This window comes from Octopus bimaculoides, chromosome 8 (assembly GCF_046866305.1).
Source record: "Octopus bimaculoides isolate indiv1 chromosome 8, ASM4686630v1, whole genome shotgun sequence".
NCBI lineage: Eukaryota > Metazoa > Mollusca > Cephalopoda > Octopoda > Octopodidae > Octopus > Octopus bimaculoides.
In genome coordinates, this window is record NC_142935.1 from 56,561,420 (window position 1) to 56,577,091 (window position 15,672).

The following is a 15,672-nucleotide window of genomic DNA, read 5'->3' on the forward strand; positions in this document are numbered from 1 at the left end:
TTTGGTGGATGGAAATTGAAAGAAGCCTGTTGAATATGTGTGTGTGTCTCCTTGTTTTGAATCGCATGATAGATGTAAATGAAAGCCACTGTCATACAAACAGTGTGATTCACTTTCAATAGTCTGAAAAAGCATGTCTGGCCAGGGAAGGGGGGGATACTATTTGCTTATGCTTGGAAACAGGTGAAGGTTGGTGACAAGAAGGGAATCCAGCCATAGAAAATCTTCCATAATAAACTTCGTCCAATTCATACAAGCATGGAAAAGCAGACATTAAAACAACAATGATGATGATCAGAAAAAAAATAGAAATATTGTACAGTTATGATTGTGTTAACCAAATCAATTTTCATGGGATAGAGAGAAAAGCAATGTCACAGAGTTTGGCACCTTAGTCTAACCTGAACTTCATTGTTTAAAAGAGTATTCCATTGATCAAAAGACACCAATGACATTTAGTTAAGTTGGATCAAAAGCTAACAGGCACTTTGCTAACAACACGAAGATGTCTCTACATGGTTGCTTGACTTGTTAGAAATAACAACTAAATCTTTATCAAATCACATCCTACCCTCTTTAAAATAAAATGACAAAACATGAAGAATACATTGGATAATATGATTCTGCAACAAAGAAAAAGTGGGGATGGTCATAGCAAGACCAGCTGTAATCATGGGTCAACTTGACTGGAGCTGATGGGGTTGGATTACAAATGTCATCAGCTCTTTCAAATAGCTGTATTGTTTTACAATATTTGTGAGGTAACTGACCATACGACAATGTGTTCAAACACCACCACAACCACTACTACTGCCACTACAGCCATTGCTTTGTACCACTTTACAAGGTACATAACTCTGCTTTTAGTCAGCTATTCCAACAACCACTATCACATATACACAAATTTACTGTAGACATGCTGTTATTCATATTTAGATCTTCTAACGTCTAATTGGGAAATTGTTGATGGAAGATTTTGAAGTTGGATCAAGCAGAGTGACAAAGCAGAAGTTCTTTCTTTCTCATTGCTCGCTTGAGAGAGAAAAGTTTTAGTGATAATCCAAGAACTTATAAACTACACAATAACAGAGACACTTGTTCTCCATTCTCTTCCTCCACATCTCTATCTCATTCATGTTTACATAACTACAGAGCAAATCTGCAGTCACACCAATATTCAAGCAGAACTTTCTTTTGCTTTTCTGTAGTTTCCTATTGAACAATCATATCTAACTGAATATGACTCATCTCATTCACCCACATTTCATAGTCATCTTATTGTTAAATATATATAATTCATTAAGACTTTATAAATTTCTGAGGGAAAATCCCTTTATAAGAAGATATTTTTCAAGTAATTCTAGTAATTGTATTTTCTAAATTTTTCATCTAAATAACAACTATATCAGGTTACAACACAAGACCTCGAACAAAATATAATGGGCAAAACAGAGGAGTACTAGAGAGTAGACAGCCTTCTTTCTTATTCAATGTCTGGGCATTTTAGACATATGGCATTTGTTTTTCCAATTCCATTTCTGAATTGCAAGTATATCATGCATGCAGACCCCATTTCAGTCAATCAGAACTTATTGATCATGTAATAATTTCTAGAACTTTCTTTCAACAAAGGCCTTAAATATAGAGGCTTTTGGTACAAGAACACAGAGGAAGTTGAGACCTTGTTTGTAATAGTCCATGATGAATTCCCCTCCCAAAGATATTTTCACAGCTTCATACTCAAACCAATGCAATTCTCCTCATAGCTGTTTTCACAGCTCTATACTCAACTCAGAGATGGATAAAGAATCAATGTGGTCATATGTAATTGCAGCGATGTAAAAAATCAGCCCAATCATCAATTATCTGTTTAAAATTTCTAGCACCTGTAAAACACAATGTTCATATAAGATTGATTCTGTTTGTATTTCATGAAGCCTTGTAAAAAACATAGCCATAAATTATGTATATGTAGTTGACATCAAGTTTTTGTCATAACCAATGCTATAGACTGTAACAGACAGCTAATAATAAATGTATCTCCAGCACTTTCATAGCAAAACAGACAATACACTTACCTTGAACTAACTTTTGCCGACAATGGTGCACCAAATTTTGGTAGTAGGACACTTCAGTCTTCAAATCCATTAATTGATCAAATTTGGAACGATAATCTCGTTTGAGATTTTTCAAAGTTTTTACAAGTTGGAATTCTTCTTCACTAATTGCTTCTTCTCCTTCTTCACTATATAGGGTCCCTATATATTACAAACATATAAACAGTTTTACAAAGATGGACATCTTTCGAAAAGATAGATATTTCACTAGGATAAATAAGCAAGAACAATAATGTTTGAGCAAAATACGATTCATATACAACAAATAATTATGTCAAACAGATTTATGTAGCCTATATAAAAGAGAGATGGCTAAAAAAAAAAAGTAACTAAATATCACCCAAACTGCACAAAGGATAATCTACATAATTTAACCCCTGATATACAAAATAATGGATAGTCAAGGCTGGATCCAGGGATTAGATAAGAGATAGGGTTAAATAAAAAGAATAATAATCATCATTGATGTGAAACAAGGATAATGGTTTGAAGTGTATCAAACACAAAAATAGATGAGTGTTCTTATACCAGCATCTCTGTGGTTGAAAAACTAGCCAAGCTCCAATTTATGCTATCAACTATGAGGTATTGTTTGACTTCATCCATTGTTGTGAAGTGTGGTAAGTAAATAATTAAGAACAAAATCAGCCATAAACTGCATTAAATGTTCCTTTACTTTGGTAACGTCATAAACTGATGAAGAATCTATGTTATATTCATACACACCAATGTTCTGGGTTTTCATCACTTTCAAATATTGTATTTATTTCAATTTTCAGTGTAGTGCAAAAGATTCATGCTAATATTTGCCGAATTAGTTATACTTATTAACACAGGGAAACGTCTTCACTAAAGGAGCGCTAAAAGGCTATGTCGTTAAGAAATTTGTTTCCCAACCATATGGTATCAGGTTCAGTCCTACTGCATGGCATCTTGTGCTTGTGTCTTCTACAATAACCTTGGGCAAACCAAAGACATGTGAGTAGATTTGGTATACAAAACTGAAAGAAAGCTGTCATATAGATGTGTGTGTGTGTGTGTTTCTCCTTGTCTTCACATCATGTTTTAGTTGTAAACAAGTGTTGTCTTACAAATGGTGTTGTTCATTTCCAACCTTTCCTGAAGATCATGTCCAGCCATGGGGAAAAAATACCTTGCTTGGAAACATGTGAGGGTTGGTGACAGGAAGGGTATCTGGCCATATAGGAAATCTACCTCAACAAATTCCACTTGACCCATGCAAGCATGACAAAGTGAACATTCAAAATGACGATGATAAAGGACGATATTTAAGTAGATAAACTGATCTCAGTACTTATTAAGAGTCTGGTATCTATTGTATTGTCTTTCTTGCTGAACCACTAAGTTATGGGGATATAAACAAACCAATACTAATTGTTAAATGGCAGCGGGGTGGATAAACACAAAGATACACACCTATATATATCTTATGTGTGTGTGTGTGTGTAAGAAATAAGTTAGAAATAATGGTCATTCCTTTATTTGAGCAAATAAAGGAATTATATGCAATGACCCTTATTTTCAACTTGTTTCTTATATATCACTCTGTGTAAAAACCAGTTTATCTGGACGTAGAGTATAAAATGATCATTTATTTTCTCTCCTCATGCCAACAATAATGCTTGTCCCCTTTACCTTTGATAAATCTCATTTCTGTAGCCACATATACATTTTTTTGTAGTTTTGTAGTTCAATCACCATCATTCATCATCATTTCAATGTCCACTATGCTTGCATGGGTCAGATAGATTACATATAGGCAGATTTTCTACAGCTGGATGACCTTCCTGTTGCTAACCCTCATCTGTTTCCATATAAGGTAATGTTTCTCCATGGCTGAATGACAAAACAAGGAGACACACACACACACACACACACACACACACACACACACACACACACAGGTCTTGAAAGGCCTGCAAAAATCATGGGCACAGCTCCTTTTACAGACTAAATTTAATAAAAAAAAAAACGGTCTCACCATGAAGGATATGCTGTCCTCTCAAAATTCAGATCCCTAGATATTATTGAAATCACTGAACCATAAATTATAAGTGGAACCTATTGCCATCCAAGCACATTGGGGCAACCAATATCTGTATTAAAAGTTGTTTGTAGTCTGTTAGTATAACATCCAAACTATAGTGCCTTAATATTAATCAGGTCTCACCTTGCTTTACTCTTTCTGCTTTGCTTTCTTCAAGTCTGTATTTTGTGTTGTCAATCTCACATTTTATCATGTTAATTTCTCGTGCCAGTGTTACATAATTTTTCTTTAGTGTGTTAAGAGTTTCTGCAGAAACAAGGGAGGAAAAAAAATTGCATTTAGTTTCATCAAAAGATTCTACTGTCTGAGACTCAAATACTAATTCATTCATATAACACCAGTGGTGTTAGACCTGGTTAAAAATTACGCTTCGAACTGGATGTTTCTGTTATGGTTCTTGCTCATAAAACAACTGGAATTCAGTAGTCATCTAGCAGCTGACTCCTCTCATTTAAAAACATAAGAAGGCTATTTTTGCTAAAACTATATAAAGTGCAGATGAATGAAGGCCTTCAAAGAATAAACAGAACTTTTTATTGCCAGAAATTTGGGACAAGAAAATCACAAAACCTAGTATTTGCTGAATCAACAAATGGTAATAGAATTAATAAGACATAAATTAATATTGGGTTGTCCGGGAAGTTCTGAGCATTTATTAATATGCAAAAAGGGATATAAATGATTGACCTATGCCCATCTATCATGCAATTTAAATATTCCATCAGCATAAAATTTGACTGGTTTTGAAGAAAAAAAGTTATCTAGATGTATTTTGACTCCATCTAAATCATTAAATGTTTTTTTTTTTTTTGATTATCCATTTCAAATGTCAATAAAGGGTAACTGGAATGAAAGATAAATCTATTTTTTGTCAGAAAAATAAGAAGAGATGCACTACCACTTCAAGCAATGCCAAAGTTTTAACTGTGGTACATATCAGGTGTGTTCAATGAAGTGTTAAAAGATTTTGCTTAAAAACACTCAGTCATTTCTGGATAACCTCATAGATAAGCTGACAAAACACTTAATATAGTTTTGCTGTTGCTACCTACAACAAAAAATACCTTTCCATAGTGTCTATTTACAATCAAGTGAACTGAGCAAAATAGAAAATCTAGCCATTCTCTAAAATAAATTACCTTTGTTTGTTGACAACTCTTTATTCACCTCACTGCCTTGGTCATGTTTAAATTCTTCAAAGGCAACAGATCTTTGTGGGGGAGTGCTGCAACATAAAGTACATGATGAAATTATACCATAAGCAACATTAAAGAACCAGTACATATTTCAAACTAAACCCCAGTATTTTACATATGTCCCCTTCTCTATTTTTACACAAAAGTCAAAAATCATACACAAAACAAGAACTTTAGTTACTTAAGCATTCTAAGGAATCAAAAAACTGAAGAACAACAAATTTCAACCTCCTCTTAACAGATTCCCTTTCACTATCTTTCAAGACCATTAGCTTTTGCACTCTAAATGCTTTTCCTTTTACAATTTATTGGATCAGGTCCATAAATACATCAATTCTTGTTTATCACAGGCGTTTGGTTCCAAAAAAAAAAAAAAAAAAAGACATTGTAATAAATGAATCACCTCTACATACTTTGTAAAGGGAATAAATAGAAGATTCACTGAAACCGAGCTTCCACCATCATGTATGTTTTTTATCATCTGTACTTTTTCCTGTAGAGAATACACTCATCTGTCTCAGTTGTTAGAATCAAGTGGCTTTGTAGCTTTTCTATTCACTGGTCCAACCTCGATGGGTATGAGTATGCAAAGCTGTATATAAAATGTGCAGCTGTGCAACACAGTCATATAAACACAAGCAACAGTTAGTGCATTCTGGGTAGCTAAGTATTGTGAACAATTGTTCAGGTGCATTTTTGAAGTACAAGCAGAATCTTCAACTTATAGATCAATCTGTCATAAGCATAACATGGTTCACAATTGAGTGTACCATTTTCTCCTGCAAATCAGTAATAAACAAGGCTATGTGTCTGAAAAATTGACCTTTAGCCCCATAACTTCTAGAAATAATCCTGTCAAATATCATAAAACAAAAACAGAGTGAAACTTTAAATACAAACCCCGGTCTTTCACTTAGTTTTTCTAAAATATTGTCAGACGGTGTGACAACTATTTCATCAGACTTTTTCTCAACAATACCATTGGGTGAAACAGTAGTTGGTGATTTCCTTTCAAATCTTGATGGTGCTGAAGCCACTATTTTGCTGCTGTTAAAGCAAGAGGTAATTAAATTGTAATTATTATTACTATTATCAATTTTTATTTCATTATTGTAGTCTTAATTTCCTTCCTTGCACAGTTTGAATACAAATTCTGCATGAGTTTAATTTACCTTTCCTTCTTCCATACTAATTAAATATTAGAGTTAACCAATTCAATTGTGTGCACCCATCCCTGAAATTATGTAGTCGTGACTGGCACTTGTACCCATGGTACGAAAAAATATTCGAGCGAGGTCGTTGCCAGTGCCGCTGGACTGACTCCTGTGTAGGTGGCACGTAAAAAACACCATTTGAGCGCGGGCGTTGCCAGTACCGCCTGACTGGCCCTCGTGCCGGTGGCATGTAAAAGCACCCACTACACTCTCGGAGTGGTTGGCGTTAGGAAGGACATCCAGCTGTAGAAATCCTGCTAGATTGGTTTGGAGTCTGGTGCAGCCATCTGGTTCGCCAATCCTCAGTCAAATCGTCCAACCCATGCTAGCATGGAAAGCGGACGTTAAACGATGACGACGATGATGTGCCTAGTCTATAACAAAATGTAGGACAGATTTCGCTTCTGGCTGAATCCATCATAAAGACAGGGCAGACAATTTCTCTCTGCTTGGTGGCTGTGTTGAAAACCATTAGACAGGGAATGAAACTGAAAGAACTGAGGACAGATACTTTCTTCAGTCAAACACTAGTCAACTTTTTTTTAGTTCCACTTAAAAACGAAGGTGTAGGTGGAGAGGAGAGTACTGACTTCCAGTGAATTTCTCAAAAGGTGGGTAACTATAGTAAAGGGCAAAGGGTAAAGACCCCCTTTGACCACAAGTGACCATGGGATTGCATCTAGAAAGTTCTGCTTCAAGATACAAGCCCAGGCAAGGTTGTTTTGTGGAAGAGCAGCCATCACCCATGCATACAAGCCTCTCCTCTCCATGCCATTGATGTTGTCCAAGGGAAAGGCAAAGGCCGATACAGCTTGATGCCAGTGACAACGCAGCTCATTTCTACAGCTGAGTGAACTGGAACAACATGAAATAAAGTGTCATGCTCGAGAACACAACACATGGCCCAGTCTGGGAATTGAACTCACAACCTCACAATTATAAGTCTGACACTGAATTATGTGCCCTCACAATGAAAATGATAGATGGAACTATTTTAAGCATCTGGCTTAAAGTCCAAAGGGTGTATTTGTCCTTTTGGGATTGATAAAATAAGTTCCAGGTGACTACTGGGGTTGATGTAGTTGACTAGTTCCCTTCCACAAAATTTCAGGCTGTTCCAGTTCACTCAGCTGTAGAAATGAGTTGCGTTGTCACTGGCATCAAGCTGTATCGGCCTTTGCCTTTGATAGAAAGAATTATTATTATTATGAGTTGAAATTTAGCCAAAGTTGACTTTGCCTTTCATCCTTTAAAGGTTGATAAATTAAGTACTAATTGAGTACTAGGGTCAATGTACTTAACTCACCTCCTCTCCCACAATTTCAGGCCTGGTACCTATCATTGAAAAATTGTTATAAGTATGATTCCCTTTGTGCACTTAGCATTTAACAGAATCAACTGAAAGAAAATATTGACAAATTATCATGGAAAGAGGTTAATAGATATAACCAGAGAGAAAAAAGAAGCTTTTCCACACTGAAAAATTATACTAAACACTTAATGGGCAATCATAAAGATACACCAAAAAAGTAGCCTCTACATATTCACTCAACCTTTTAGAAATAGCAGCAAGATTTCCTTCAAATTATAACTTATCTTCTTTAAAAGGAAAGACACATTATATAATGTAGTTCTGAAAATACAAAAAGATGGGATGATTGTAGCTTTGAATGTCTTTGATCGTAACTCTGCTCAATCAGAACTGACTTGAAGATAAACAATAGTCGTTACAAAAGAATTGTTTATTTGTTTCAGTCATTAGACAGCGGCCATGCTGGGGCACCAACTTGAGGAATTTTTAGCCAGATGAATCGACCCCAGTACTTGAGAAGACCTGGCAAGCCAAGTGAGACCTAAATCTAAGGCCTCAGCCAGTCCACTTATGCGTACCTTTCCTTCACTGGACACTAAGCTCCACTTGCGAAGACCTGTTGAGGCAAGTGAAATTGAAATCGAATTAAATTCAACGACTGGCACCCATGCCAACGTCGTCTCCTTCATTGGACACGAAACTCAGCTTGCGAAGAATTGTTGGGGCAAGCGAAATCGTGATGGCACTTGTGCCCAGCGTCGCCTTCCTGGCACTTGTGGCGGTGGCATGTGTAAAGACATTCGAGCGAGATCGTGCCAGTGCCGCTGGACTGGCTCCTGTGCAGGTGGCACGAAAAATACACCATTTTGAGCATGGCCGTTGTCAGTACCACCTGACTGGCCTCCGTGCCAGTGGCATGTAAAAGCACCCACTACACTCTCGGAGTGGTTGGCGTTAGGAAGGGCATCCAGCTGTAGAAACTCTGCCAAATCAGATTGGAGCCTGGTGTAGCCATCCGGTTCACCAGTCCTCAGTCAAATCGTCCAACCCATGCTAGCATGGAAAGCAGATGTTAAATGATGATGATGATGATACTTATTCTATCAGGTTCTTCTGTTGAACTGCTAAGTTGCAGGGGTATAAACACACCAATTCTGGTTGCCAAGTAGTGGTGAGGAACAAACACACAAACACACACATATATGATGGGCTTCTTTCAGTTTCCATCCACCAAATCCACTCACAAAGCAAAAGTAGAAGACACTTGCCCAAGGTGCCACACAGTGGGACTGAACCTGGAACCATGTGGCTGGGAAGCAAGCTTCTTACCACACAGCCATGAGGGGAGACATGTTGACATGCTATCTTATTCTGGATGAAAGAATCACAAAGGCAAACTCTCAGAAGATAAAAACCCGTTTCCATTAACCTGTTAACTTCTCTCGACCGCCTCTTTTCCTTCTCTTTGGAGCTCTTCTTCAGTTGTACAACAGGTGTTTGGTCAGTTTTGGCTGACCGGGCACTGGTTCCAACACTGAAGCCTTGGCTATCGATTTCCCCAACCAAGGGGAAGTTATCTGGTAAAATAGTAGTGGTCTGGAAGAAATGGTAAGGTGAGATAGAGACACATAGATAGATAGAGAGAGGGGGGGGAAAGAAAGAGAGGCAAACACAAAGGAATTGAGAGAGTAAGAATAAAGAGGTAGAGATGGAGTAAGAAATTTAGAAAGGTTCAAGGGTAAAAATCAGTAAGACAGTGAGTGATAGTATATGTGAGAAGAAAAAATTGAGAGTAACAGTGGGATAGTAAATGAGGTTGGGAGACAGACAGTAAATGAGATAGAGAGACAGACAGAGAGAAAGAGGGAGAGCAAATAACAGTGTAACTTTTCAGCATTTAAACTGGTCTTATGCAACCTAAATATTCTACATGTCTTATGTCCAAACCAGACAGGTCTGGCCTCTCACAACTATCCTACAATGTCATTGTAAAAATAACAATCAAATCATCAAAATCTCAATGTTATGAGTTAAAGCATGATTAATTCAAAACTATGTGATTAAATAAGCATTACTTTTGACCAGTGGAGGCGCAATGGCCCAGTGGTTAGGGCAGCGGACTCACGGTTTCGATTCCCAGACCGGGCGTTGTGAGTGTTTATTGAGCGAAAACACCTAAAGCTCCACGAGGCTCCAGCAGGGGGTGGTGGTGAATGCTGCTGTACTCTTTCACCACAACTTTCTCTCACTCTTACTTCCTGATTCTGTTGTGCCTGTAATTCAAAGGGTCAGCATTGTCACACTGTGTCACGCTGAATATCCCCGAGAACTACGTTAAGGGTACACGTGTGTGTGGAGTGCTCAGCCACTTGCACGTTAATTTCACGAGCAGGCTGTTCCGTTGATCGGATCAACTGGAACCCTCGTTGTCGTAAGTGACAGAGTGCCAACATCTTTTGACCAAGTAAAATGAATGCTAAAGGGTTAAATCACCTAAGATAAACATACATTACAAGCACCACCTCAGTTATTGTGATTGTTATTCATTCTTTGCTCAAGTTCACTGGTGATCATAGAACTGAAGTTAAAGGGTGATATTGTATGTGCTTCTGTCATGGACAAAGCATACAGAAGTTGCAATTGATGCTGAGTGGAAACAGTCAGATTTAGTTATATAAATTGAGTTATTGAATATCATTACCAATAGCCATGGACATATATGTGTGTCTATGTCTGAATGGATGTATTTCATATGCTCGTTCATTTTAGGTCCATTTTTTGATGCAAGCATTGGTCATATGAATATATTATTGAAGCATTGTCTTACAGTCTTATGCTCTTCCTGTCACTAACCCTTACCAGTTATTCAAGTAAGGGATTATTTCACATATCTTTGAAGGTAGTGAGTAACTTCCATGGAGAGCAAATGTAAACAAGGTACTATTCACAAAACAAACTTCCAATAAAAACATTCCAGACCTAATGCCTGCCACAACAAACTTGTAGTCACAGCAGACCAATCACCAATACCATTTCTTCTAAATAGAGGACCAAATCTTACTTCTTGTGCTGCAGTTTCTGCGCTTTCTAATGCTTTGTAGCGTTGTTTTAGGTTTTCTTCAATATTCTTCTCTAGGTTGCTAAAATGAAAAGCAAATAGAAGAATGAATATGTCTGCATGTCTTAATAAGTAGATCTGTGTGTATACATATGTACATTTTCTTCTGTTTTATATATACAAAGACACACACACACTCTACATACATATATATATATTTATATATATATGTGTGTGTGTGTATATATAGGCGTAGGAGTAGCTGTGTGGTAAGTAGCTTGCTTACGAACCACATGGTTCCAGGTTCAGTCTCACTGCATGGCACCTTGGGCAAGTGGCTTCTACTGTAGCGTCAGGCTGACCAAAGCCTTGTGAGTGGATTTGGTAGAATATATTTGGAGAATATATTCTCTATGTACCTGGTGCCTTCTATGGATACATATGTGTGTGTGTGTGTGTGTGTGCGTGTGTGTGTTTACATTGCATTCATTCATTTAGGATTTACTGAGAGTGGGAACTAAATAATAACAACAGGTGAATGTATGGTTGTAGACAGAACAGTCAGCACATTGCATCTGTGCAAGGTATTTTTGGGACACTAGGTCCATGAATGGCACCTGGTTATTTAACCAACTACATATATACATCATGTTTGATTAGGACTGGCCTCGAGCTACACAACAACAAAACAAGAGCAACAGCACTAACAGCAACAATGACCATGACCACAGCAATTACAACAAAAACAGTAGTAGCAACAGCAATAACAACAACAACAATAATAATACCAACAATGATGACAACAACAAGAACAGCACTAGCAACAGCAATAACCTTATCACTACCACCAACAACAGCAAGAACAACAACAACATTAATATGATTATTTCCAGACCTTTAAGCACTAAACAAAACACAGAAAGAGTCATCATTATAGGCGTAGTAGTGGCTGTGTGGTAAGTAGCTTGCTTACCAACCACATGGTTCCGGGTTCAGTCCCACTGCATGGCACCTTGGGCAAGTGTCTTCTACTATAGCCTCGGGCCGACCAAAGCCTTGTGAGTGGATTTGGTAGACGGAAACTGAAAGAAGCCCGTCGTATATGTGTGTGTGTGTGTGTGTGTGTGTGTGTGTGTGTCTGCGTTTATCCCCCCCAACATCGCTTGACAACCAATGCTGGTGTGTTTAGGTCCCCGTAACTTAGTGGTTCGGCAAAAGAGTCTGACAGAATAAGTACTAGGCTTACAAAGAATAAGTCCTGGGGTCGATTTGCTCGACTAAAGGCGGTGCTCCAGCATGGCCACAGTCAAATGACTGAAACAAGTAAAAGAGTAAAAGAGTATTTGAAGAACTTACTTGTACATTTCTCGAAACAGATCAAATAAAGTTTGAATCTGGCAAACATTAATTATCTGAAACAAACAAACGAAATTGTTTAATAGAGAAAAATATTAGAATGGGAATGAAATTTATTTGTTCCATTCTAGAAAAATGACCTTATGCATCACAAGTTCAAAATAACTGCTAGTATTTTGTATCCCTTTTAGTTAATACTAGATTTTTTTTCCTCCATTTAACAGATAAAAATGGAGTGAACACCAAGTGTATCTCTATTTGTCATATTTACTATTAAAGATCTTAAGGTAGTGAGCTGGCAGAATCGTTAGCATGCTGGGCAAGATGCTTAGTGACATTTCATCTGTTTTTATGTTCTGAGTTCAAATTCCACTGAGGTCAACTTTACCTTTCATCTTTTCAGAGTCAATAAAATAAGTACCAGTTGAGCACTGGGATTGATGTAATCGACTTACATGCTTCCCCAAAATTGCTGGACCTGTGCTAAAATTTGAAACCATTATTGAAGATCTTGAGAAATGCATAATCATCACAGTTACCAAGTTTTCTAAACTTTAGTTAAGGAATTAAGGTTCTTTACCTCTAATTCATCCAGGGAACCTTGAAGGAATCTTTCGAGTTGTCTTTTCAAATCAAGTTTTTGTTGATATGTTAATGGTTCATAATTGATCTGAGTTCTGTTCGCCTGTAGATAAATAAATAAATAAATAAACAAACAATAAGGTGAAGATCAATTTTACATAAAGATTAAAAAAGTATTCATACTAATTATATGAATGTATTATTCATCATCGTCATCATCGTTTAACGTCCGCTTTCCATGCTAGCATGGGTTGGATGATTTGACTGGGGACCGGTGAAACCAGACGGCTACACCAGGCTCCAATCTGATTTGGCAGAGTTTCTACAGCTGGATGCCCTTCCTAACACTAACCACTCCAAGAGTGTAGTGGGTGCTTTTACGTGCCACTGGCACAAAGGCCAGTCAGGTGGTACTGGCAACAGCCATGCTCAAAATGGTGTATTTTATGTGCCACCCGCACAAGAGCCAGTCCAGGGGCACTGGCAACGATCTCGCTTGAAAGTCCTTAGGATATTGATTTGAAGTTTTTGTATTTATGTATTTGTTTTGCAAAAGTAAAAAATCTAAAGTTACAATGATGGTAGTGGTGATGATGTGAAGAAATGACAAAATGTCAACGATGAAAAATTTGTAAAACTTACAAGTGTGTCATGCATAGCCAGTTCCACCTTCAGCTGAGAAATTTCTTGTTTCATTTTCTTTACCAAAATCTAAAACGGAAAACCAAAATGTAAAGCAGAACAACAGTCATTTGAAACTCAATACTTGCATTAGATTGTGCACTGCTAAAAGCACCCAAAGAGCAGGTGGTGGTGAAATACAGTCCCTCTGACTGGCTTCCACACCAGTTTCAGTTTCCATCCAACATATTTCACTCACAAGGCTTTTGTCAATCCAAGATTTATAGAAGGGAGACGCCAACCTAAGTGCCACACAATAGAAACATGTTTTGAAGTCAATTTCTTAGCCACATGGTAATGCTTTGTGCTTATTCATTGATTATTGTCTATTTTGTTCTTTATTGTGAAACTCAGATGGCACTGTGACTGTAGGCATTTTTTTGTCACTGGAAGATTGTGGGATAAGAATAACCAAAAAGCATTGATTTTTTTTTTCTCATGCCATCTCACATTATATTACTACTGCTTATTTTACAAACCCTAGAAGCTAATCCACACAGTCCTGCCTGATCTATACAGTCCTGCTTACGGTGTGGAGTCCTGCCAATTGTATGTAGTCCTGCCTACTGTATGTATACCACACTTCAGTTTGGTGTGGAAATAAAATCTGTTTTGTTGTTGTTTAGCACCAGGTCAACCTTGATCAAGAAGACCTACGATTAATAACTATTCAGTTGTGAACATTCCATCTTTTTCTTTCACATAATGTATCTAAGACAATATGCAATCTGCTTTGTTTATGTTTTTGTTCGTGCAAGATGGGGGTTCAGGGAGGAAAAAAAGATTCTGCATTCCTGGTTTGGCACTAAGTAAAAAGAATAGGGAAGAGGAGGTCATAATTTTCTCCAGTAGCTTGATTATGAAAAGAGTAAATGAACTAGATCAGTACTTAACCAACAACCATGGAAATCATTTCTTTCAACTATCCATTTGTAATTGGAAATTGCAAGACTGAATCACCATTGAATATATATAATTTCCCCACCACTTTATGCATTTGTTTTTTTTAAAAAAAGTTATGCATTTTGTTTTATAATAGCCTTATCCATGCTAGCAATGATATATACCTTAGTGTGGATTGAATTAATCCTCAGCTTCTGATCAAACACAATGATATATAGATTAGTGAAGATTCTGCTGGTCTGGTACACATATGATGACTAAGATGGGATACAGCTTAATAACAATCGGATAGATTCTAACAAATTGAACATAGATTTTTTTTCAAGTTCCATGCATTAAAAAAAAATTTCTCCTACCTTACTATCATTTCTCAAACAACCTAAAAACCATTTATTAAACTCTCTCTCTCTCTCTCCCTCTTTCACTCCATATTTACTTAGTGATCTTATCAATTATACTTTGACAGGTAGAGTGAGATGAAATGTCTAGACTTATCTTCCACACTTGCTGATGAAAAGATAATGGTAGTCAAGAACTATTTCAATTCCTATTTGAGATTACTTTAGCATTTCTAATGTTTCAAGCATAAAGAAAAAAACTTCTACTCATTTAACTAAATTTAAATCAGTTTATTTACTTTTATATTTTGTGGCCATAATCTTGATTCTATAACTAACTGGTGTCACACTTGTCACTTGCGTACTTAATCAAATTGTGAATGCGTAACATAACAGCTTCATCACCACCCGCAATATAAGTAAATGAGAAGCTCTAGAAAAGGTAAATTACAGATTTCTAAAACTACTGCATTGAGTAATGAAGTAGGTGAGGCAAAAAGTCATAATAAAATTGGTGAAAAAGAAAGCTAGAGTGAATAAAGTGCAACTTGAATCCTATCTCCTGTACTTTGGTGAGAAATAAGCAGGTAAGATGTGGCTATTTGAACCAAATATGAAGACATTAAAAGTACATTATTATTTGAAGTGAATTTAGGAAAAAGCTCAGGTGTCTCTGGTGGTTCTACTTTTACTCTGTTTCTTTTAATCCTTGAAACTTCCTCAAACAAGTATAAGTCTGAAAAATCATAGGAATTTTTTGTATGGAGAAAAGCACATTCTGATTGTATTTTGGTTGTCAAAGAACTGAAAAGTAAGTTTAAAATATGGGTAAAATAAGCTTGTTCAA

The 15,672-nt window shown here is 36.8% G+C and overlaps 1 protein-coding gene across 2 annotated transcripts in view; it reads right to left on the reverse strand.

Moving 5' to 3' along the window:
- The window catches only part of LOC106882635 (kinesin-like protein KIF9), a 43,108-nt gene that overhangs the window by 2,602 nt on the left and 24,834 nt on the right, over positions 1–15,672 (reverse strand). Inside the window, exons 9-17 of one of the 2 annotated variants that reach the window (XM_014933376.3) lie at positions 13,546–13,614; positions 12,902–13,006; positions 12,322–12,377; positions 10,969–11,047; positions 9,337–9,503; positions 6,282–6,428; positions 5,325–5,410; positions 4,309–4,431; positions 2,079–2,258 (exon numbers count right to left, since the gene is read on the reverse strand). In XM_014933376.3, the coding sequence (XP_014788862.1) occupies positions 2,079–2,258; positions 4,309–4,431; positions 5,325–5,410; positions 6,282–6,428; positions 9,337–9,503; positions 10,969–11,047; positions 12,322–12,377; positions 12,902–13,006; positions 13,546–13,614 (1,012 nt within the window). The remainder of the gene's footprint in view (positions 1–2,078; positions 2,259–4,308; positions 4,432–5,324; positions 5,411–6,281; positions 6,429–9,336; positions 9,504–10,968; positions 11,048–12,321; positions 12,378–12,901; positions 13,007–13,545; positions 13,615–15,672) is intronic. The other variant, XM_014933377.3, reaches the window with a different exon arrangement.